This window comes from Pollicipes pollicipes, unplaced genomic scaffold (genome assembly GCF_011947565.3).
Source record: "Pollicipes pollicipes isolate AB1234 unplaced genomic scaffold, Ppol_2.1 Scaffold_4295;HRSCAF=5057_pilon_pilon_pilon, whole genome shotgun sequence".
Taxonomy (NCBI): Eukaryota; Metazoa; Arthropoda; class Thecostraca; order Pollicipedomorpha; family Pollicipedidae; genus Pollicipes; species Pollicipes pollicipes.
In genome coordinates, this window is record NW_023596461.1 from 39,139,783 (window position 1) to 39,162,426 (window position 22,644).

Sequence of the window (22,644 nt, forward strand, 5' to 3'; positions counted from 1 at the left end):
CGACATAGCCAGTGAATATATTTTCGTGTCACGTGCCGCGTTACCGTGAGGACTTTCACAAGCTAAACTAATTTTCGCAATGCACTTGTGTGACCACAACGTAGGTAGCATGTTACGACGCACCCTAAGGCATACATGCATATATATATAACATATGCGCAGTGAGTATGAAAAGCTGTAAGCTTGCAAAATAATAAGGAAATTTGCTCTCTCTACGCTAGGGTAAAGAGAAAAGAAGGCTCGGATTGCGTCCAAAAGTGATTGATTCAAAAGCGCGATTCAAAAGCGTCCAAAAAACAAACATGCTGATGTCCCTTATTAAAATGTGGTATCAATTATCGACTCGCCATTTATTTGAGTGGATATCATTCCTTGAAAAACACTTATCTCGGAGAGTTTGACTTGTCGGGCGGCTTATGGGCAGCACGGCTTACCCACCCCTAACCATTTTATTGGAATGATGCAACTGTACCGCCCCCGGTTTCAGAAATGCTAGGTTAGGACATCACCACTGCTGTGAAATACCTGCAAAACTTCAGCGGTTTTCCGTGATACTTGCAAGAGGCCGAGCGATGGGTGATGGAAGCGGCGTGGGCCTCAGACAGGAAGGTGGGACACGCTGGACGTCATGCGCTGATCCCGGATGCAACCCGATCGCGAACCGCTCTGCTAATGATCGACACAGGGAATAACTTATGATTGACCTCGCTCGAGTGGTGGGCGCTGATACTGGTTTGACAGTGATGTGTTAATGATATGCTGTATGTTACCACTCAATGCGGCTACACCAATGCATTTCAAAGATATCAGTTGAACCCGATTATATGGTTAATAAGGTGAAAGCCACGAGGATGACGCCTAGGTGCTGCTGACATTCACACAGCGGTAGGCCGACGCCCGCGATAATACAGCAGTTGAGCGACGAAAAATACACGAGGATTAAGATCAATCTCGTGTTACTTTTCTTGTGCTTAAATGTCCTGTCTTTAAGAGTCTAGGAAGGTCCGGACATCGAACTCCCACCCCCCCCCCCCCCCCCCCTCCCTCCCCCAGCCCTCCTCTGGCGACGCCCGCCCATGATACAAGGCATGAGTTAATGCGGAAAAGCGATGCAGTACCAGAAAAGTGGAGTTCTTTCCAAGGACGATAGTGCCACCAGGGGCCGTCGATTTACTTAATTGGTTGAGATGGGCGAGCCGGGAGCCCGGCAAGCTGACCTCCACGTCTGTGTGGTTCTCATAGTATGCACGAAGTCCTCATTGTTTTGGAAGTAATTTGTATTATATTATCAAATGCTCCTTTATTTGGCCAGTATAGTGTTCATGCCACAAGATGGCAGCGAAGCAAGCAAAATGCAGTGCATGATCTCAAGAGGGGCATAAACATTGATAAGCTTGGTTACAAGTTAAATTTGTGCTATGTTAACAGTGATGCAGCGTCCACCATACTTGATGGAGTCGCAGCAAACAAGCAAATGACCAGCAGTCATGCACCGCCTGAATGTTTAGTGGCGAAAGCTGCCTGCAGCAGAGGCAAATGAATTTTGACGTCTACGCGGTTATGACGGAGTTTTCTGCTTGACTTACACATTGTACACTTTCGATCTGTCTGGTTTTATGTGATTGTCTTTCTCTTTTTTCAACGACAAAATGACAACATTTTTTCGTACGTCTCTGAACACGCGCTCGGATGGGAGGATCAAATTGCCCCTCCTCCCCCCCCCCCCCCCCGAAGGCTTTTCCAGAATGGTTTCCGAACGGCGCGGCGTAGCCGCGCTAAATTTTTCATAGCTGTAGACAATTGAATAGCAGATCGTTTGGCATCCAAAATTTAGACGTACCTTGGAAGGTCGCTGATCTATGGTAGGTCAAGGTCAGACCATGGTTTCGGCGGAGACAAGTTCTCGGGAGTCCTTCAGTCTGATCCAACAACGGAGTGTTAAACGAAGCCATACATCTCTGAGATGCCTTCTTAAGCAACACAACAGTTGAAGGAGCAAGTTAAATTGACCTAAGGTCAAGTGTGAAGGTCACACCAAGGTCAAAACCAGCGTGTTTTGTTACTAAAGGGCTTGCTGCATCTGATAGCTTCTGGCGCTCATTTCGAGTTTATTGATAGCAGGAAAAGCATTGTAGATCTTCCATGGACTTCTTAGAGGTCAGAATGGGTCATTGATCTCAAATTAACCAGGTCAGCATGTTGTTTTATGAACATACTGACTACCGTAATCTTTGTCGCTTAGTCAAATGCAAAACTCAAAGCAATCTTGTATGATTTTGGTCATCTTGACCTTCAAAAGGTCAAACAAGGTCACTGACCTTGAATGAGAACGTGACCTTTTGCTTAGAAACGGTTGTCTAGATTCTGGGGACACTTTGGAGACCAACCTCGAACTTGACCTTATTTGACCTGTTTTGACCCGAAGTTCATGACCTAAGAATCTGAAACTTTGACCTAAGTGGTTTCACGTACAGGTCAACATACCGTGTAGATTTGGTGTATCTAGCTTTCTTAGTTCCCGAGATCTTAGGGGGGGGGGGTCAAATTGACCCCTGGCACCCAAGTGAAGGGTACCTAGCCGGCCACCTGGGCGCGTGTTAATGCACGTAAAATTTTCCATCAGAGGGATTACAGGATGCTTTATCAGAGCATTCTACGAGGAAGACACAGCCCCGTGCCCCATCCTTAAATACGTCATGGATTGTCAGCCCCATACCCCCTCCTCGAATACGTCATAGGTAGCCTTATCTAACCTTAACCTTACAGTAACGTAAGGACCTCAGGCAAGGTAACCTTACAGTACGTAAGGATATTGCGAATTTCTAGGGAGTTTGCAAACTGCCTCCTGGAGCATTTGCAAAGTGTCGGACCAGCCAGGGAGTTTTCAAACTATAGAATGTCTGCAGAAAAATTTTTGGTCGATGCGTGTCTCGGTGAAGATGACAGCATATTGCGTATTTGCTTGCCGCTTGGAAAAGTTCTCTAATCTCCTTATGACTTTTCTACAATCACTTGAAAACTGATGTGACATTGCACCCATATTACTGCCGCGTAACGTTCAGCTGCATCTATTGCAGCAAATGTTCAACATTTGAAGATATTGAGTATGCGCCACGGTGAGCTATCCGGTCGCAAGTTGTATTGCCGTCATAGCAAGGAAGAGTGTATAACCCCTGGTATCATGTAGCTTAACACGTAATATAATACCATGAGGTATGTTGAAAGCAAATTGACGGCCGCCATGTTCAGAAGTCGTGCTCCAGAGCGCCAGATATAAACGACTCGGCAATTGCATTTTCTGGATGTTGAACGTCGCTTAGCCAATGAAATGGCAAGATTGGAACGGCGTTGATATGGCGTCATGGATGCCTGGGTGACCTTGAATACTCTGCGCCAAATCTACACATCTTCGCGGGACTGTACCCCAGAAACTAAGGGGACTAAGGCTTTAAGAAGGGCTTGGCTGTGAGCTGCACCGAACGATCTTCAAAACGGCTATTCCAGTTAAGAGTTGATACAAATGTGGAACACTCCCTTATAAGTGTTCATTCACTGTATTTGCCTGCTTGTTCCCCTTGCTGGCAGGCAACTGCGCATTCGGTTTTCCTTAGTATTGACAAAAATCCCGTAAATGTCACAAAAGCCCCAACCAAAAAGCTTCTAACACTTATAAAGTTTATAAACATTTGTCAACAATATTTGCTCCTAGGTTAATTGCATTGCCCTACGCCATCGTTCCTGGCTATGCACCAAAGGAAGGAATGACTGTCCATGTCATTTATTGTGTCAGCGTTATACATGTAGCGGGTCAAGCACTGGCAGTTTCACTTTCCGTAGTGACGGTAGCGGCCCTGATCTCAAAAACAGATACTCCCCTCGAGCCGTGCCACCTTTTAATAAATCAACACTCAATACGGTGATACAACGCGTACAATATATGTTCACAGATGGCAAGCGAGTGCAACTATGAATAACAGTATCTACACGCACCCACATAATCATCACATTTTGTTCGTTTTTTAGTCCAATTTGTCCGACTCCACCACAGGTAAGTGCAATGTGAGGGTGTCCAGTAAATGGCGATGCCATTCGGCGCACGCGACCTTTCACTTGAAGCATGAATATAAGCTCGAAGCATTTTCCATGTTCAGCCCTTCAGTTGTAGCAACACTGGCGCTCGGCATACGGCAATGGAAGGCCATCGCGCGGCGTATGATCTCGCTCCGCCGCCAGGGGCTTGCTACGCGCACCGCCATCTATGTTCCATTCCGCTGCACCAGTAGTTCCAGCTCATCCGCCGAGCGACGCAGGAAGCTGGCCGACTCACGATAGCCACTCGCCAGCTGGCGCACGGCAGTCACCTCTGCCGCCGACAGCTGGAGCTGCGGTGGCCTCCTGAAGAATAGCTCTCCGGCTGTAACACACAAACAGGCCATCTGTCACCCAGGATGTCACTGGAATTCGATGCTCCAGGAAGCAGGCAAATCTTGGCGGAGGGGAGGGGGGGGGGGGGTCCCAAGTGGTGCTGAGAGGGGCCAAACTGCTGGCGTGGAACTGGAAGGCCACACAACTGGAATGGTAAGATTATCGCTGCAGCCGAGAGCCATGCAAGGTGGAAAGGTGTTCGGTAGTACCAGAAGTAGCATCGCCAATGTTGAGGAGAGGTGAGAGACAAGGTCCTTCACCCCCTCCTCGGCATGGGCGATGTTCTCGTCTGTCACGTTTCCGTTATATTTGGTTGAATTTGCTTACTGGAATTTCATTGTCAGTACTTAGCATACATCATACCTCAACACACTTCAAGCCAGATGAGAGTTATTTCGTGATGCATTGCTAATGTCAACAGGGCATGAAACCAGTGAGAAAGGTTCGTCCGAAAAAGGCATGTCCTCAAGCGCGCTCCGCCGTTGACTACCGGGACTCACGGGTACTGCTGGCGGGCGGCTGGCCGGGGCTGGCCGGGTCCCGCAGAAGCTGGTGCAGCAGCTGCTCCACGTTCGGCCGGTAGAGGGCTCCGGTGACCGGCGGCGGCGGCTCTCTGGCGGCCGGCGTACCCTCCCAGCTGGGCGGACGGCCCGGAGACGGCGCCACCGCCGGAAGGCTCGCCGCATCCGGAGCGCTCCGAGCCGCGGCCGCAGCTGCAGCCTGGCCACCGACCACGCACGCTGGCACCGTCCGAACGGCTGAGGAGCCGTCTCGTCACGTGCGTTACGATCACTTGGTCGGCACTGAGAATGCTTTGATGCTCTGCTAGGTTAAGGAACAGCTAGCGGTGTAGTTTCCTGTTCAGTTGGAGCGGGCTTGAGCCCCCTCCCCCCCCCCCCGAAAATTGGGAGGAGCACTTCAGTCTCTCCAGAATTTAAGAATAAACTGAGGCAAAATAGAGAAAACCTGTTTGTTGGTGTTGGTGTTGGTGTGGAGCAGGCTGCATCATGTTCTCACTGTTTAACCCCAGTCCGCCTAGCTTAGTTGCGGAACTACATCTCTGGAAGCAGCAATGCCGTGACATTTGAAACGTGTGGTGTACCGACCGAGGCGCCATGAAAGCAAGCGCTGATTACAATATCTCGCCACAATTTCAAATTTTACAACTTCAGTCCCTTGGATTTTGCTTAACCCTAGAGGCATAACTCTAAGCTTTTCATAGTGAAAATCAAGTTAAGCTTGCCACAGACGCGCGAAATTTGCTGCATGGTATTAAACAGCATAGCATGCTTTTAATCTGATTAGTTTTACATATTGATCCTGAGTATTTTTGGGCGTTGACATTTAGTCGCGCATACATAAATGTTTGCCAAAAAGGGTTAAAAGTGGTGTACATATACCCGGGGGCCACAATGACGCCACTGACGCCACACAAGACGTCTGACGTCACTTGTCTCGCAGCATCTGACGGTTTACCCACCTGCTCGCCGGCTGGCCGATGGCCGGAGCCCGGGGTGGCGTGTCGCCGTCTGACGTCACTCGTCTCGCAGCCTCTGACGGTTTACCCACCTGCTCGCCGGCTGGCCGATGGCCGGAGCCCGGGGTGGCGTGTCGCCGTCTGACGTCACTTGTCTCGCAGCATCTGACGGTTTACCCACCTGCTCGCCGGCTGGCCGATGGCCGGAGCCCGGGGTGGCGTGTCGCCGTCTGACGTCACTCGTCTCGCAGCATCTGACGGTTTACCCACCTGCTCGCCGGCTGGCCGATGGCCGGGGCCCGGGGTGGCGTGTCGCCGTCTGACGTCACTTGTCTCGCAGCATCTGACGGTTTACCCACCTGCTCGCCGGCTGGCCGATGGCCGGAGCCCGGGGTGGCGTGTCGCCGTCTGACGTCACTTGTCTCGCAGCATCTGACGGTTTACCCACCTGCTCGCCGGCTGGCCGATGGCCGGAGCCCGGGGTGGCGTGTCGCCGTCTGACGTCACTTGTCTCGCAGCATCTGACGGTTTACCCACCTGCTCGCCGGCTGGCCGATGGCCGGAGCCCGGGGTGGCGTGTCGCCGTCTGACGTCACTTGTCTCGCAGCATCTGACGGTTTACCCACCTGCTCGCCGGCTGGCCGATGGCCGGGACCCGGGGTGGCGTGTCGCCGTCTGACGTCACTTGTCTCGCAGCATCTGACGGTTTACCCACCTGCTCGCCGGCTGGCCGATGGCCGGAGCCCGGGTGGCGTGTCGCCGTCTGACGTCACTTGTCTCGCAGCCTCTGACGGTTTACCCACCTGCTCGCCGGCTGGCCGATGGCCGGGGCCCGGGGTGGCGTGTCGCCGTCTGACGTCACTCGTCTCGCAGCATCTGACGGTTTACCCACCTGCTCGCCGGCTGGCCGATGGCCGGAGCCCGGGGTGGCGTGTCGCCGTCTGACGTCACTTGTCTCGCAGCATCTGACGGTTTACCCACCTGCTCGCCGGCTGGCCGATGGCCGGAGCCCGGGGTGGCGTGTCGCCGTCTGACGTCACTCGTCTCGCAGCATCTGACGGTTTACCCACCTGCTCGCCGGCTGGCCGATGGCCGGAGCCCGGGGTGGCGTGTCGCCGTCTGACGTCACTTGTCTCGCAGCATCTGACGGTTTACCCACCTGCTCGCCGGCTGGCCGATGGCCGGAGCCCGGGGTGGCGTGTCGCCGTCTGACGTCACTCGTCTCGCCGTGCTGGGTCAGCGCCAGAGCGTGCTCAGCCCGGAGGTGCGGCAAGGCGGAGCTGGGTGGCGCGGCCGGTGCGTGCCGCCGTGCCAGCACCGGCCACCTGCCGTACCCTCTTGTGGCGGCGGCACGCCTGTGCCACAGAGATCATGTCAGAAGGGCACGACCAGTGGCGCACGGCGCCTCCCCCTACATCGGCTGGGGGATTTCATGCAAGAAATATAATATCAGATTGCGGCAGACACGTCATATAGAAACTCCATGCAGGGGCACTGCCCAGCTTAGGCCGTCGGTATGTCCTGAGGCTCCAAAGTCTGAGAATAGGTACCTGCAGCACAAAATGGAAAATGAAAGAGCCTTTGAGTCACGCAGTATTTTCTCCATCCCACTTCTGCATGCCAATATTTGGAAACGAATCAGGCATACGACTTGACACGTTCGACTCGACACGTTGTTGAAAAATAACTTTCAACAAGAACGCGTGACAATATTCTGAAAATAAAATCTGAATCAAAGTTCAGTGAGCATCCCGGTCCCAGATTACACCAACTTGACTTATCTGGTGTTAGTGGGTTATTTTAATATCCTACAACGTAATTTTGACGCATTTTCTAGATGGATGTTCGTTGTTTTGTAGCATCCCTCACGCATAAACCAGGTGCCTGAAATCACTGTTGTTGATTCTACTACATGTGGATAGTGACCATGAATTATACTGCATATAATTAATGATCATCATTCACATGGGCCGTCGTGTTGATCACGTTGTCGGCTAACTCGTCCCACGCACTCTTCCCTACATCAAAACGGAAATAAAGGGCTCAAAGTTGAGAACTGAACGCTTTGTCTGAAAAGATTTAAGCCGTCTCAATCCTATTCATATTTTCGCCCAAGCCATTGCTGTAGATGTCGGAACAGGACCTGGCGGCGAGAGGACGTAAACGCTGGTCAGGGCAGATAACTCAGATTCTGGAGGATAGTGACGCGCGCGTGGGCAAGGCCTGTCAGCGGCCCGAAACAGCGCCGGGTCAACGGGGTAATGTCTTAATCCCAAGACAGCAAGCAGTCAAAAACTTAATCGATAAACACGAACACGACGTGTGGCTCTTGTTATTTGGGCAGGGCTCGAGTCAAACTCTCCCAGAATGGCGAAACAAACGCTGGTGTGTGTGCGATCATATGACAAAAGTATGTAGGCAAATGTGTGTATCGCAAATAGGGCGTACACAAATGCTCGCATGCAGACTCGCCTCGTCGAAGGTAACGTAGTTATCTGATCCAACGTACTATTTGTTAGCGCAGATGAACGGAGATACGGAAGTGATCACATCGCAGATGAACGGAGGTACGGAAGTGCTCACATCGCAGATGAACGGAAGTACGGAAGTGATCACATCGCAGATATAAAACTTATTTTCTCAACTGCAACTGTTGGTAACGCAGATTTTCGCAAATCCTTATGTACGCATGCTCCAATGTTCGTTTCGCAGATGTCCGTATCGTATCGTAGATGTTCGTAGCCACAAATGTTTGTAAATGCGGATTTAAAAACATTTTCGAACATAACAGTTTTCATAGCACGCGCACCTTTTGACTGGATGCATTTGTGGATGCAAACCAGCGCCCGCGCCAGGCGCTGCTCGTTGGTCTTGTCATCAATCAGCCTTGGTCTCACCATCCGATCGTAAAATTTCAGATTAAAGACAGAATTTCGGTGAAATCATGACGTGCCCTTATCGTCAGCACGGCCAGTCCCACCTGACGTTTAACACGGCCTCTGCCATCGGCCGCACCTCGTAGGTCATCACCGTCAGCGGCAAATAGCGAGCGTCTAAAGCGACTTGTTACCATCACGCCTCAGATGGATGACTGGGAATGCAGGCGCTCTAACCAACCGAGATGTCAGAACGGACACAGCTCGCATCACAAAAGCCCATTTCCGCAGATTTCCACATCGCAGATGTTCGTCAAGGGTGATGTTCATACCGCACATGTTCGTATCGTCAGTGATGGTGCATGAACACATTTATGAGATATATGCTCGTAATGCACACCAAAAACACAACTTGGATGGGTGCAGCTTAGAACAAAAATCGTGTGAGCTAGCTACTTAACTTCAGCGTAAATATTCGTTATCGAATATTTGCGCTGACGAAAATCTGCGAAACGAATAATTGTGATAAACACGCTAAGGGATCACGAACATTCGCGCTCATGGATATTTGCGATGCTAATAACTGCAGTACGTACACCTGCTTTCAGACATTTGCGTTACGTACTTCTACTGTATGTGCGTGTGCTTGTTCGCTACACGTTTTACACAGACGCTGCAGTACGGTTTACACAGACACTGCAGCTGCAGTTTGCATCAGGCACCCCAGAAAGGTACGCGGGGTTGGAGTGGGACGGAGCAAGCAGCGAGCCCATCTGCACCCCGCGACGCGCCCAGCTGAACTGGACTTGTGTCATGCGATACTCATCCACACTTTGGTAATCTCCACCCAATCGAAGTGAGCTGTGATCGCACTTAATACTGGTTGCCGTGTGCACCAGCAAGTGCATGGTTTCTGTCAACCGGCGAGACGGACCATCACCACAGAGTGTAGGGTGACTTCCTGCCGGCATGCAGCGACTCTTGCCTTTAAGTAGGTACGCAGACGCTTCCTAGCCCTGTCGCCAAACTCCGGAAACTGACGCATGCACGACTCCATGATGGCCTGCACCCGCTCTTTGGGCTGCTTGCTGATCGGGATCGTGCGGTCCAGGCTCTCGTCGGCAAACAGACGAACAAACATCTACAACGAGCAGACGGAAGCGCCATCATGCGGGAGGCCCAACCTCGGCTCGACCAGCAAAAGCTGCGGCATCTATCAACCTAGCATAATCGGGCGGACAGTTCAGGATCTTTCGGCATTTCTGAGTTCGGGGCTGCGGTCAGTTGTAAGGGTTCGGGGTCAAAGGGCAACACTTTAGCAGCGAGGAGAGCATGGAGGAGGTGGAGGTGACGGAGGGGACAGAGGTCAGACAGCATAACTTCATATTTATCTCTTTCGCGTCCAGCTGGACAAAGTTTGCCACGCTGCCTTACCCAGGTATGAGAAATTACAACTGATCCAACTGGAAATGATACAGGCCAGTCTCCGCCCTCAGCAGGGTGGCTTTGGCTCAGGGGAAGCCCCAGCGCTCAGGGCGTGCACATACTGACGTTGAATGCCTTGAGTCGTTCTGGATCAGTTGTGACATCATCCTTCCCGTCAGCATCCTCGTCATCGTCTGCTTCCTCATTCTCCTCCTGTGTGTCCGGCAGTGGTGGGGTTGGCTTTGACTTCTGATGTGGTGACTCTGTTGCCTGGCGACGCAGTGTTTGTACGCCTTATTGGCGTGGGCGTCCACGGGGCCTATGTATCAATCATATGCATTTGACTGACTGTACGCTCAAGCTGTGAGATTTCACATGCTGAACTTAACCGCACTAAACAGGTACCATTGAACAACGGGTACACAAATGGCGAAGTTGTTAAAAAAACAACCTATGACACTGCAAGCATAACAGTATGAATACTACCTCGAAAATCTACAAGATAATATTGATAAACATGGTGTTCGAACACATTAGAGAGGTGGGCGGTGATGTACCTGGATTGCGGATATATTACACAGCAATTAAAATTCGAGATCCGATTCCAAGAGTGTCAATGACGTATTTTGTCTGGCTGCAGCATAACGTTTTTTTGCCAAGCCAAAACGGCAGCATAAGCGTAAGGAAAGTATTTTTGTTTGTATTTTTATGTTCCATGTTCTAACTTTAGATGCTTCAGTCGCTGACATGAGCAGAAAAGCCATGTTTTGCTTTGAGAATGGATACCCGATGCATCTGAACGTAAATAACGAGCATTTATGGAGACAAGTATCTGTTGGCGAACTACCCCTTAATCTAACAAACGACATCAAACGCAACGTGTTCAAGATTAAAAAAGCCTAATCAAAAGCTACCGAAATCCCGAAATCCCGTGTCTATTGATGGCACATACGCACACATATGTATGTGTGCGTGCGTGTGCATATTTATATCATTTAATATGTGGCCGTTAAGATTTTGCAGCCGATTTCGAAGCTCGTGACTTAATGAACGAAAGTATATTTCGTTGCATTGTGGCTGAACTTGTTCATTAATTCGTATACCTTTAAAAAAAATAGACGTTCGTGCATAAACAACTGCAGCAGTAAGATAAATGACGTGAGATGCACACAATGCAAAGTCATGGACCTCCACTTTGACCTACTTCTAACTATAAAAATTATTTTCGGGGTACCTGGTCATCCAACTCCGAGGGAAGTGCTTTCGCGATGGATTCGGTCCGTGAAGCATCAACAGGCTCATTCATCTCGCACGTCTCGGGAAAAACTTTACCTGCAGCGTGACACACGTACCTAATCAACGTGCAGAACATACACTCCCGTAATGTCCCCTCCAGAAAAACCAAATGGATTGGCACATCGCCGTCGAGATCCGACCAGCTGAGAGCCTAGTGGGGATCATAGTTGAGCATGATTCGAATGACCTACCAATGAAAAGGCCACAGATAAACGCTTGATTCAGTCCACATGCCGTTGCGTGGTAGGTATTTTTTATCACCACCAAAATGTATACTTTATCAGGACGGTACAAAATAAAGAAGTGGACTGATTTCGTGCATTGTTTTTTCCATTTGCACCCACTTTTCTTACAAGACACCATCATTTGATTTTCTTTCATGACAGCTCACCATTATTCTGAAGCTCAAGCCGTTCGAAAATGTCATTTTGCCTCCGACGTTGTTTCTCCTGGAAAGTATATGACACGAATAGCACCATCCATGACGAGCAAACACACGACACGAATATAAAACATGATCGCCTTCGTTCTGCCAACAGCGACCAGAGGGCTAGGGGAAGCCATTCAGTTACACTGTCCTAAGCGCAGAGCAATGCCGGTTGACAGAGACGGCCGCTAATGCTACGAACATTTCCGATAGTTTAATTTGCGCAAAGACATGTACTTATTTAACTGTTCTTCGTACCTTACATCTCCAGCGGGCACCAAGTCATGTTGATGCAGGAAAATGGTACAGAGGCAACAGAAAAATGCCAAAAAAATATAAAATCGTTTTGAGTCGACGGAAATGTCATGAGATGTAGGGCTGATCAAAATAAATGAATGCTGATATGACCTGAAAGTCCCACAAATTTAGACGAATTGATCAACCATGCGAAGCGGAGAAATTGCGATGCCTATGAGAGGAATGATGCGTGCAAACGGAGACGGAGACAAATTTCGCCCATAAAACATCTTCAGGCGGACAGGTCGCGCCTGATGGCGGGAACAGTGTTGGTATTAATGGGAGCAGGCGGGCCCGACCGCCTTACCCACCCGACGAAAGTCGGGTAGGTGAAGCGGCCTGGGGGTCTTGGGGCTGAAATGTCGTTCTCGTTTTCCCCGGCATGTCTTCTTGCTCGCATCGGCATGTCTATCTATCCGCCCTGCGAGGCCTTAGCTTACATTTTCAGGGTTTAGTATTTCATCTTGCACTCCTCATGATGAACGGCGGCCATGTTTTCGCTGTTCGTATGCATCCTCCAAAACGGAGGGCGGACACGCAAGGGCTCTACAAACTCCAAAATGGAGGTCAGCCATGCAGCGGACTTCCGCACCCTCTAAAAAGAAAACCTAGATGCTGATGAGGTCGCGGCCAGCTCTCCAAGTTGCCCTTCATGAATCAGCGGAATGTCGCTGGTAATTCGCATCCGACTGCCAAAGAGCACACGCCAGCTTGCTAGCTTTAGGTCGTTACGACACTGATCCACGCGGGTGCCGCCTATGTGCCTTCAAATATTGTCTATGCGGTCTGCTGACGTTTGCAGTGTCGGGACAATAAATCATGCATCAACATATTGCTTGTGTCAAACTCTGTCAACTTCCAGTAGATATGCCGCAAAATATACAGGACCTTTCATACAACCGTGTCAGCGGTCATGGCGGCAAACAACGAACCAGACGGGCACCGAGCGTCTCCTGGACAGAGGATCCTCTTGAAATTAATGCGTGATGTGGCAAGAAAACGCCACGGCCGCGGCGGTGGACCAAGACCCTAGAACTAAGCGGTGGACGGGTGTGCGGAGTGTTGCTCATTTCAAATAAGCACGCCTGCACTGGTTTTAAGCCCAACTGCCCAATGGCGTACCTGTCTTACCAGCCCATAGGGTTCACAAGTTTAAGGCATGCCTTCGGAGCGCTGTAGGTCACATTTTGGCCTGCCGATTTCAACAAACCCGGCCCCAAAACTACCATTTGTAATACTTTCTTGATAGCGCCCACTTATCAGTAGGTATCCTCTACTATAATGGAGGTCGATCATTTTCAGAATGCGCACTCCCAACTCGCAACATGTTTGTACGCTTGGAACGTAGGTGGTAACGAATGGTAAAAGACGGAGTCCACTCACCAGGACGATTCTTTCAATTATTGCAGACAGTGACTGTTTTCGCGGACGTCGGGAGAACGGCTGGTGCAGGTCTTCCATTTCAAACTAGGCGTTGCTTATTACATGGATCCCTCAGCCTTACGCTGCACTTGAAGCAGTCTCGACTGGTGAACGACTCGCCAATTCGCCTTCAAGGGGCTTACTGAACATATAGCAATAACAAATATGGGAGCACGCGCCAGGGTTTTCACAACACGATTACTATTTTAGTACTTCTCACAGCAACTTTACAACGCGGCCCCAGGCAGCTTTACGCGCTTCTGCCTCGTCGGCCAACATTTATTCGCGCAGAACCCCCAGAACCTTTTGCCCTGCCGCAGAGCGAGATACGCCACGCTGGTTAAACTAGTAGCAAATCCGCGAGCTGCGCGTGGTGTGAGGGGATTTCAACAATCGCTAGTCTCGCGCAGCACGAGCATCCGCACAAAAATGTCGGAGGCAAGATCGATTCACTGTCCTCGTGACAAATGCTGGGTAAACTACTGCAGAGCCCGCGGATATGTGCTTTAGCCTGCAGTGCTACGAATGAATGGCATGCCGCTGACAGCCAAGCGGGATCTACAGGGGGCCGCTGAACACTTTTTGCCCACAGCTCAAGGGTCAGTATGCAACGGAGGGAAGGCACGAGTGGTCTTAGGACTATCAACGGTTCTCTGTGTTATCAACACGTTGCAATCCACTCTTGCAATATTGGTATGGTACATTTAAACTATCAATTTTTACCTTTTAATCTTACGAGCTTTAAGCGTCTGTATGAACGTCTATGAGAGCCTTTTATGATTCTCATGGCATTGGCTTACGAAGTCAAAAGCACAAGACGTCAAAATTTGATTGAACGTGTTCCCTTGGATTGGCTTATTGATGTTCGACGAACCGTGCAAGAGCGGTACAGCCGCACTCTCCATCTGGTACTCTACTTGTAGCAAGAGTGTACATATTTTGTAAGTATCCTGTTCAGCCTGAAAGCGAATGCCATGCTTTTCTTCGATCCACCTGCGGTGGAACCGATTCGAGCTCCGATTGCATTGCATCCAGGTTGATGACCAGCGCAGCTATGGCTTCGAACCGCGCAGTGTTTCAATATTCGGCCACTTGGCTGTCAGAGGTGTCGATATCATTTCCATGCCATTACACCCCGGCCTGGGTTCCGCTACATGTTGTACCTCCCCGTGCTCAAAATCGGCCAATCAGCACCGAACCGGGCGGCGGTCAATCCAGCATCTTAGCACCTCAGGCTTGACAAATGGGCCGGACAGGTCAGATGTCTGGGTTCGGGGTCAAAGGGCAACGGATCGGCGCTGACGCATAGCGTGTGGAGGCAGCCAGACAGCCAGGATTCCAGCAGCGCGCAACCGTGATTCGACTCGTATCCCAAATCGAGAAGCTATCTGGACACTTTCGGATAGGGTCGATTGCTTGGACGACAGTTTGGGAGAAACGTGTTTTATGTGCTTAGTAAAGGCCTCCATATGATGTAAAGCTTCATAGCAAGCCGCTTTATTCGAGTGTGACCCTTTCGGTGGGCATATGAATGGGTCCTCAGACTACAATGACGTGTTCATTTTGTGTATGAGTCTGTAAGTTTGGCATAGGACTTGATTTGCATCATTTTGGGTGGGTCACTGCCCCCACCCCTCCCACCCCACCCCCAAAGTGCAACTCCCCCCCCCCCCGCCCAACTCTGCCGCAACGGTAAGTTTATTTCCTCAAACTTCTGGGGACTACGTACAAGCAGGACGTAGAAATATCCATCTAGTTATTTATATTTGTGCTGAAAACCCGCCGGTCGAACACTAGCACCCAATAACGTGACGAAATTACTCGCCGGAAAGAACCCTTGGAATGTGGCAACCTCCACTTTGACGTGAACGTTTAGTGGAACAATTGCGAAACTTTGGCAATCGACACCAGCCGAAGTAAACCGGTGGCGGTAATTGTCCGACAATGACCACCACCGACCCCGCGCCGACACAACACTAGCCGTGTCGAACATGCCTGACGCGGGTGCCGTGTCGCATCCCGCAGCCCGCCTTACGGCCACTGCAGCGCGAGGTTTCCGTGCCAGCCTTCAATGCTCGCACCTATCAGCTTATATTCTGCATGCCCGAAGCCGTACGCGTCCAACACTGTTTGAAGCCAAATGTCATCGACCTTGCGTCAATTACCGAAACTTGGTTTTGTCCACCGACACCCAACAAAATGATGCTCGGCGATATCTTTCGCAGAGCAAGAAAGAGCGAGGGAACGTATTGGAGCAGTGGTATGGTTTCGTATCCAGTTGGGTTTTTTAGCTCCTAAGGTTTAGAGGAAAGTGGATCAAATCCGAGGAGAGCACTGCTTTTCAGTACATTTTAAAGCAAAGGTTGAACATTTTCTCCGCTCGGTCGCTCCAAAACCTACTTGCGAAACTACATCCAGGTGGTGGAAGCTTAATAACCCTGACACGCGACAATTCGCCAACTCGCTACTTCAGCGCACAGCGCAGGGCACAGCTCCAAATTAAAAAGCGTCTTCTTCAATAGGCAGGTGTATCAAAATCGCTGTAATAAAGTGATCGGTAACGCACACCAACCACGCGGCGACATTACAGGTTTCAAGGATTTCGACCGCATTGAACACAAATTGCAAAACGAATCGGTTTCCTCCACTGTGCATTGCACAAAAACAAGACGCCTACACAACTGCAATTTTGCATTTAAGAAAGCGATGTTTCTAGCACATAAATCCCAATGCTGCATGTTGAGAGAAAATGCATAAAGTCGCACTCTTCGCGCGCGAACACATCCGTTTTCCCGGACCGCTTTAGTCTTGAACATGACGCTATGGGCAGGCCGGCCGCAACCTTTTTATTATTCGTCTTCAAGGGGACATACGCGGCGCATTAGTGAGTGCGGGCGGCCTGCTGCGTGAGTGGCGGCAAACATACGGCAGCATGGGACAACACTTACAATGGCACGCGGAGAGCGCGCCGTGTGCATTCGATAGAAATACTGTAAGGTTATCCATCATCTGGCTCTGGATCATGCTTGTCGGCCTACAGAATCCGTCTCATTTAAATTTATTTTATTTTATCAGAATCCATGATCGTTAGGGGGTTCGGTGTAAAAAAGGGGAGCACTTGAAAATTCAAGCAATCCAAATTACGTTTATGGATGATCAGTTCGGCTAGTAGGGGTTTGATTGATATGCATCCGTCTAATTGCCGTTCGTCAAAGTCACGTTTCGACAAAAAGGCATGCTATTAATTATTCGGTGATTTCGGTTCGTCTTCTTGTGATTTGTCTAAATCCCTAACACGGCGGTCAATTCGTTTCTAGCAATTTGGCGTTTCGACAATTTACACGTCGTCAGAAGGGGATGTTAATATATTGTTTGCCTTCGTCGTTCGCCTTTTTAACATGACGGCGAAAAGAAATGGCAGCAAAGTCATTCAACGAAATAGCATTCGGTTAAACGACGTTCTGAAGTCGGAGCAATGGGGCAGAACGCAAAAACATCTGGACAGGCCGGCCTGACAAGCAACGGGACAACTTTTATGCGTTTTGCGCGTTTTGCGTGCAGGCTGATCCATGTTTTGGATCTCTTCAGTTGTGGCGTATCGGAATTTGGAATGGGATGGTCAAACAACTTGCGATAAGGCCCTTTATCTGTCAGGGCCTCTTGGATTCGGTTTAGTCATCGTAAGGGTTCGTGGCGCTAATGATCACAGATTTTAATCGTCGCGAAAATCAACACCGTTGTCGCAGTTTGCCCATAGACAACAGTCTTCAACGGCATCTTGAGATAGCCAGAGGGATAAGCTGTTTGGTGTTGATTTGACCTCTACGGCCCGGTCTGACCTTCAAATGTCACATTCGCAACTTCAGCCACATCCAGCTGACGCAGTTTAACGAAAGCCGTCTGTAGCTTCTCCGCTGCGGTTCTGGCTCGCTTAATTTCCGAGATATTCGGGGACCTCTAAGGCTCCCTCACAGGGCGAAGATGACATGATTACCGTAGTACCATGGTCGAGACATTTGGAACGTTTTGCCGCTGTACGCGCCTGTACGACCATGTCTGTCAAGAGATTTCCGTGTTTTACCAGGGGGAACGCATTTTGTCGCACGTTTCGGAGACGCCATCAGCACGTTAATAGACCAGGCTAGGTTGGAGTCCATTCTCACGCCCAGGTTTTTCAAACAGTGAACTGCGGTCGCTTCGGTCCGATCTGCCACAGTGTCATGTTTGGCAGTTGGCGCTGTAGCTGTGGAGTGCCGCAGATGTCTTACTGCGTTTTGGAGGCGTTTGGTCATAGCTGGTTTGCTCGGTACCACGTGTGCAAACGAGAGTGATTGGTTTCGAGGCGAGTCGTCATCCTTTTTACATCGTTGATTGAGTGGCGCCCATGATCTGGAGTGTCAATGTAGCTGATAGGATTGCAGTCAGCATGAGAGTATTCGTACAGAACAAAAACAGATCAGCACGGCCAGCCCCCCCCCCCCCTCCCCCCCCCCGAGCGCCACCCGCGTTGCTGGGAGCACTGTCGTTCCTGCTCTCGTGCGCTGCTTTCCATCCGCCAAATAGCTGAAGAACCAGGCGGGGTCAAAACAGCACCACCTAGGTCGTGAAACAGCCTGGGATAGCTGACTTATCAAAAGTGTTAGGGAGATCTGTGGAAGCGACGGATACATGACCCTTGCCCACATGAACTGCCACGAACGATGCGGCAGCGATGGCTGTCTCGGTAGGGCGACCAGACTTACGCATGCTGGTTGTCGCTTATGACGTCATTTTGACGCAGATGCGCGATAAGCTGGCTCATGATAATTTTCTCGCGCAGTTCTGAAACATGGTGAAGCAGCATTAGTGGAAAGTTATTGCAGCCATGGGTCGCCCGTTTTTGTGCAAACACGCGAAAAGTTAGCCTCCAGTCGTCAGGGACTGTTCGGGAAGTTTAACTTCTGTTGGTAACATGTAAAAAATAAAATCTACGAAAGGGAACGTGACTGTGAACAGTTGCTAAGTGCTTTACAAATGTGTTTTACAAATTTTGGAAAAAGAGCATTCAGCAAATATGCATTTCACTTATTACCATTCCCTAAATTTGATGCGCCGCCAAAAAAGCATGTGCATAAATTGCCGTTCGACTTTTGTTATTCCGACTTTTGGACAAAGCAACAAAGACACATCAACAAAAATAGCTTCGGCTAAATGCATTTCGATTGTGTATTCGGACGCCGATATCGCGGCTACCTGAGCACAGGGGAGAACAAAAACTCCGCCTCACCTCTTTCGGCGGAAGGGGAACTAAAAATGTAAACGCTTAGAGCTAAGCGTATATGCCGTTCTGCCACTGGAACCAGGCATGATAGACCGACACATTCGGATCCCTCTGCCTCAGTCCGTAATGTACGATAAAGATCGGCCAGCACCAGAAGAGGTAAAAACGTCGGAACTCGACGCATTTGATCTCTTGCTTTTTCTTGCATTCTCGTGCTTTCAAACAGCCCCAGAACAAATCCCCCGCTTTTTGTGCAGGTGAATTTTTCACTAGGTACCAGATGACGTTCCCAAGGAATACCGGGTATGCATTTCGGGTTTAGCATAACATTTCGCCATCGAATGACACCTTGGATGAGCAGCCCCTGTTCCTTTTGAAATCCGACGCTGTCTCGAGCTAGACTTACCGGGCTGAAGGGCAATATCGTTGCCTACGTCCAGTCGGGCAAGTTCAACAGAAAATATTATTCAGAGAGCACACGTATTCATCCGCGAAAGGATGTCACGCATGGAATATCACGTCGCACGCAGTGCAGACGCCCGACTGTGGCACGCCGTCGTGTCCCACGTCGCTATTTCCTGACACAGCTGCCATGATCACCAACCCCTCGCTCCCGACCGGTGGCGCTGATCGCAACGCAGAGAGAGCAAAGCGGTTCGCGTGTCTAGGCCCGAAAACGAGACCCCTCATGGATGGAGAGTCAGTGTCTTACCTGCTGGAGCAACGATCATCTCAGCTGTTATACAATTGAGAGCAAGGAACCCACAACCCGGGCACAGGCAGCTGTTGTTATCTTTAGCGTGTGGCTTGACGCTACACCCAGTGCTTGCTGCCACATGTGCTGGACGCGACTGTGTCGCAACTTCCAGCTCCTCGATGCAGAGTACCAGGATCCAAGGCGTGCCTTTTTGTTTGGTCATATTGAATATTTGTTTAACATAAGTTGACTTTTCCACAGTCTCCACCAGGTCCGTCTGACGATGTTCCCACGGGCCGTGGGAACCCGTGCTGACCCGTTATCCCGGGCGCCCAGCCGCGCCAGCCCATTTACCTCGCATCCGTCCTACGCCGACACATGCAGACCCCGCGCTATGGTGTCTATTATCGTTTTGTCCACGACACGAGCCATTCAATGAAGACAACTGCGTATAATAATGGACATTTTACTGCCACGCTACATGTGCCACTTCCATATATTACAGTGAAACACATCCCAGACGACCTCGCACGCGGACACACGGCCCAAAAGTCGCCAGCTTGCCGGTTTGTGAACTTATTGATCGCATCAGCTGCCGCTTTATTTCAGCTTATGCACCTCGACACCAGCTACGACAGCATACTTTGATGGCTCCCTGTGCCTGATTTTATTCGGATATTCGCATCGTAATTTTGTCCTTGGCTTTATATTTGCCACGCGGCAGTGCAAGCTGCTAGTGCCAATCGCCAACGCGAAGTGGTGATGTTCGAGGTGTAGTCTCCATCAGTCAAACATCGGCCTTTATGCTGGAACGACACATTCCTCAGTTTTCACGAAGCTCCACAGCGTCAAGGAAACACATGGACGGTTAGAAATGTACTTCCCAAATCATGCATGGTACCATTCAGAGATACAGACGAGTATATGCATTAATCTCAATTCAGAAAGACACCGTCTGGTGCCTCGAAATATCAGACACAATACGATAACAGATGCGAATGAGATACATATAGAGATCCGAGGACTACTTGCCGGAGCTCTTATACCTTGCCTATGATAATCTCCCGTTTCCGGTGCTGCTATATATATATATATATATATATATATATATATATATATATATATATATATATATATATATATATATATATAAATATATATATATATATATATATATATATATATATATATATATATGCATAAGCGCTCAGCAGCGCTCAATTCCAGGCAGATCCAGAAAATGGCAGCCTGCAGCACGCCCCCTTCCGGTAGAGCCGGACGCCGCATATTCAGCAGTTACCCACTTGGTCGCCCACGGCTACGGGCAGCGAGAAGAGAGAGAGAAAGGAATAAGTCACGAAGCAGTGGCCGACAGCAACGGCGGCGGCCAGCCGATTCCCACAGTCGGACCCGCCGCGCGTTCTGGCAGGGCCCGCTCGCGCCGCGCCGCCTCCTCGGTCCGCGAGCGCGCCTGCGTCACACCCCTCGCTGCGGACGCACGCACACCGGCCGAGGGGTCCTCTCCGCTCTCCCTGCCACCGGCTTGCGCCGCCCGCTCGCGGCATCCCAGCCGCGTCGCTCAGACCGTGACGTACGTGGCGGCCGTGGCGACGCCGCAGTTGTTGTCCTTCATCGACATCAGCACGTAACCGTCGTTGCCCCAGTAGGTGGACCACGAGTTCTTCACTAGCCAGTAGGGTTCGCCGTCCAAGACGCCGAAGCCGACAGCCAGGACGGCGTGGTCCAGCTGATCCGGGTCATTTCCTGGGGGCAGAGGGGAGACGCACGGACTCAGAGGAGAGAGGCACGGACTCAGAGAGGAGACGCACGGACTCAGAGAGGAGACGCACGGACTCAGAGGAGAGAGGCACGGACTCAGAGAGGAGACGCACGGATCGAGAGGGGGGAGACACGGATTCAAAGGCCGGTGGGCCAGGCCGGTAGGTGATCTCAGCGGACGCTGCTTGCGGGTCAGTAGTAGACACCACAGGAAGGCTGGTGATGGACGCACACGCCACAGACAGACCCGTAGTGAACACACCCGCCGCAGACGAGCCCGTAGTGGACACACTCACCGCAGATACGCCCGTAGCAAACACACTCACCGCAGCAGGCCCGTAGAAAGACACTCACCGCAGACGGGCCTGCAGTGGACACACTCACCGCAGGCGGGCTCGTAGTAGACACCGTTGGCATAGAAGACGAAGGAGCGGTGCGAGGCATCGATGGCCACGGACAGCGGACCGTGCCTCCAGAGCGCGTACATGGCCGCTTTGATGTTGCCCGAGGGCACGTCCGTGTGGTCGGTGATGTGAACGGCGCCAGTCTGCGGGCGCACGAGACGGCAGGCCGTGGTCGGAGTCACTCACGCGTGCACGCACGCACGTACGCACGACGCACAAATCGCCGGTCTGACGAGCAGACCACGAGTACTCGAGTGATTCGGGTGCACGAGCTCCGTGCCGTGTTCATGAGGCATCGCAGAAACGCTACGCCCTCAACTCAGTGCTGAGACTGACAGCCTTCGCATAGTACTGCAATTGTCATTACCAGTATCGAAATGATCGCCCGAATTCGGACAAGCATACAGCTGTCATTTACACGATGGTTATTTTCAAAACGCACTAACAGAAGCCATTCGCATCTAACTAGAACATACATGCAAATTGACAAGACATGCAGCAAAACAAAAGCCTGCAGATCAAGCCACTGGAACGATCTATTTCACCACGAAAGCCCTTTGGTTCCTCTGAACCTATTTTTGGTAGAAAAGGTCGATGAAGAGTCGGCAGAGCAGCTCAAACGGCACACAGAGGGGGTAGATGGTCCTGTACCACTCACGTCAGAGACCGGGCGGGGCGGGGACACACCTGCGACTGATTAGCGTGGCAGAAGGCGTCCGAGCCGAGGTACGGTCCGTAGCTGTCCTCCGTCGGCAGGCCGTGCTTCAAAATCCATCTGGCGGCCAGACGGAAACCACGTGAGACTGGTTACAGGAAGGAAGGAAGGAAGGAAGGAAGGAAGGAAGGAAGGGCGGAAAGA

At 50.8% G+C, this 22,644-nt stretch overlaps 2 protein-coding genes across 2 annotated transcripts in view; both read right to left on the reverse strand.

Moving 5' to 3' along the window:
* Positions 1-4,256: 4,256 nt before the first annotated feature.
* On the reverse strand, positions 4,257-13,965 carry LOC119097519 (nucleolar protein 4-like). Its single transcript, XM_037220552.1, has 8 exons — positions 13,607-13,965; positions 11,891-11,948; positions 11,438-11,535; positions 10,330-10,473; positions 9,764-9,919; positions 6,173-6,183; positions 4,926-5,062; positions 4,257-4,414 (listed from the first exon to the last, which is right to left on the reverse strand). The coding sequence occupies exons 1-8, from the start codon at positions 13,682-13,684 to the stop codon at positions 4,257-4,259; spliced, it is 840 nt and encodes a 279-aa protein (XP_037076447.1). The 5' UTR covers positions 13,685-13,965.
* Positions 13,966-20,463: 6,498 nt separating this feature from the next.
* The window catches only part of CtsK1 (C1 family peptidase 26-29-p), an 18,855-nt gene continuing 16,674 nt past the window's right edge, over positions 20,464-22,644 (reverse strand). Inside the window, exons 11-13 of the mRNA XM_037219350.1 lie at positions 22,473-22,560; positions 21,766-21,928; positions 20,464-21,366 (exon numbers count right to left, since the gene is read on the reverse strand). Of these exons, the coding sequence (XP_037075245.1) occupies positions 21,182-21,366; positions 21,766-21,928; positions 22,473-22,560 (436 nt within the window). The 3' untranslated portion in view covers positions 20,464-21,181. The remainder of the gene's footprint in view (positions 21,367-21,765; positions 21,929-22,472; positions 22,561-22,644) is intronic.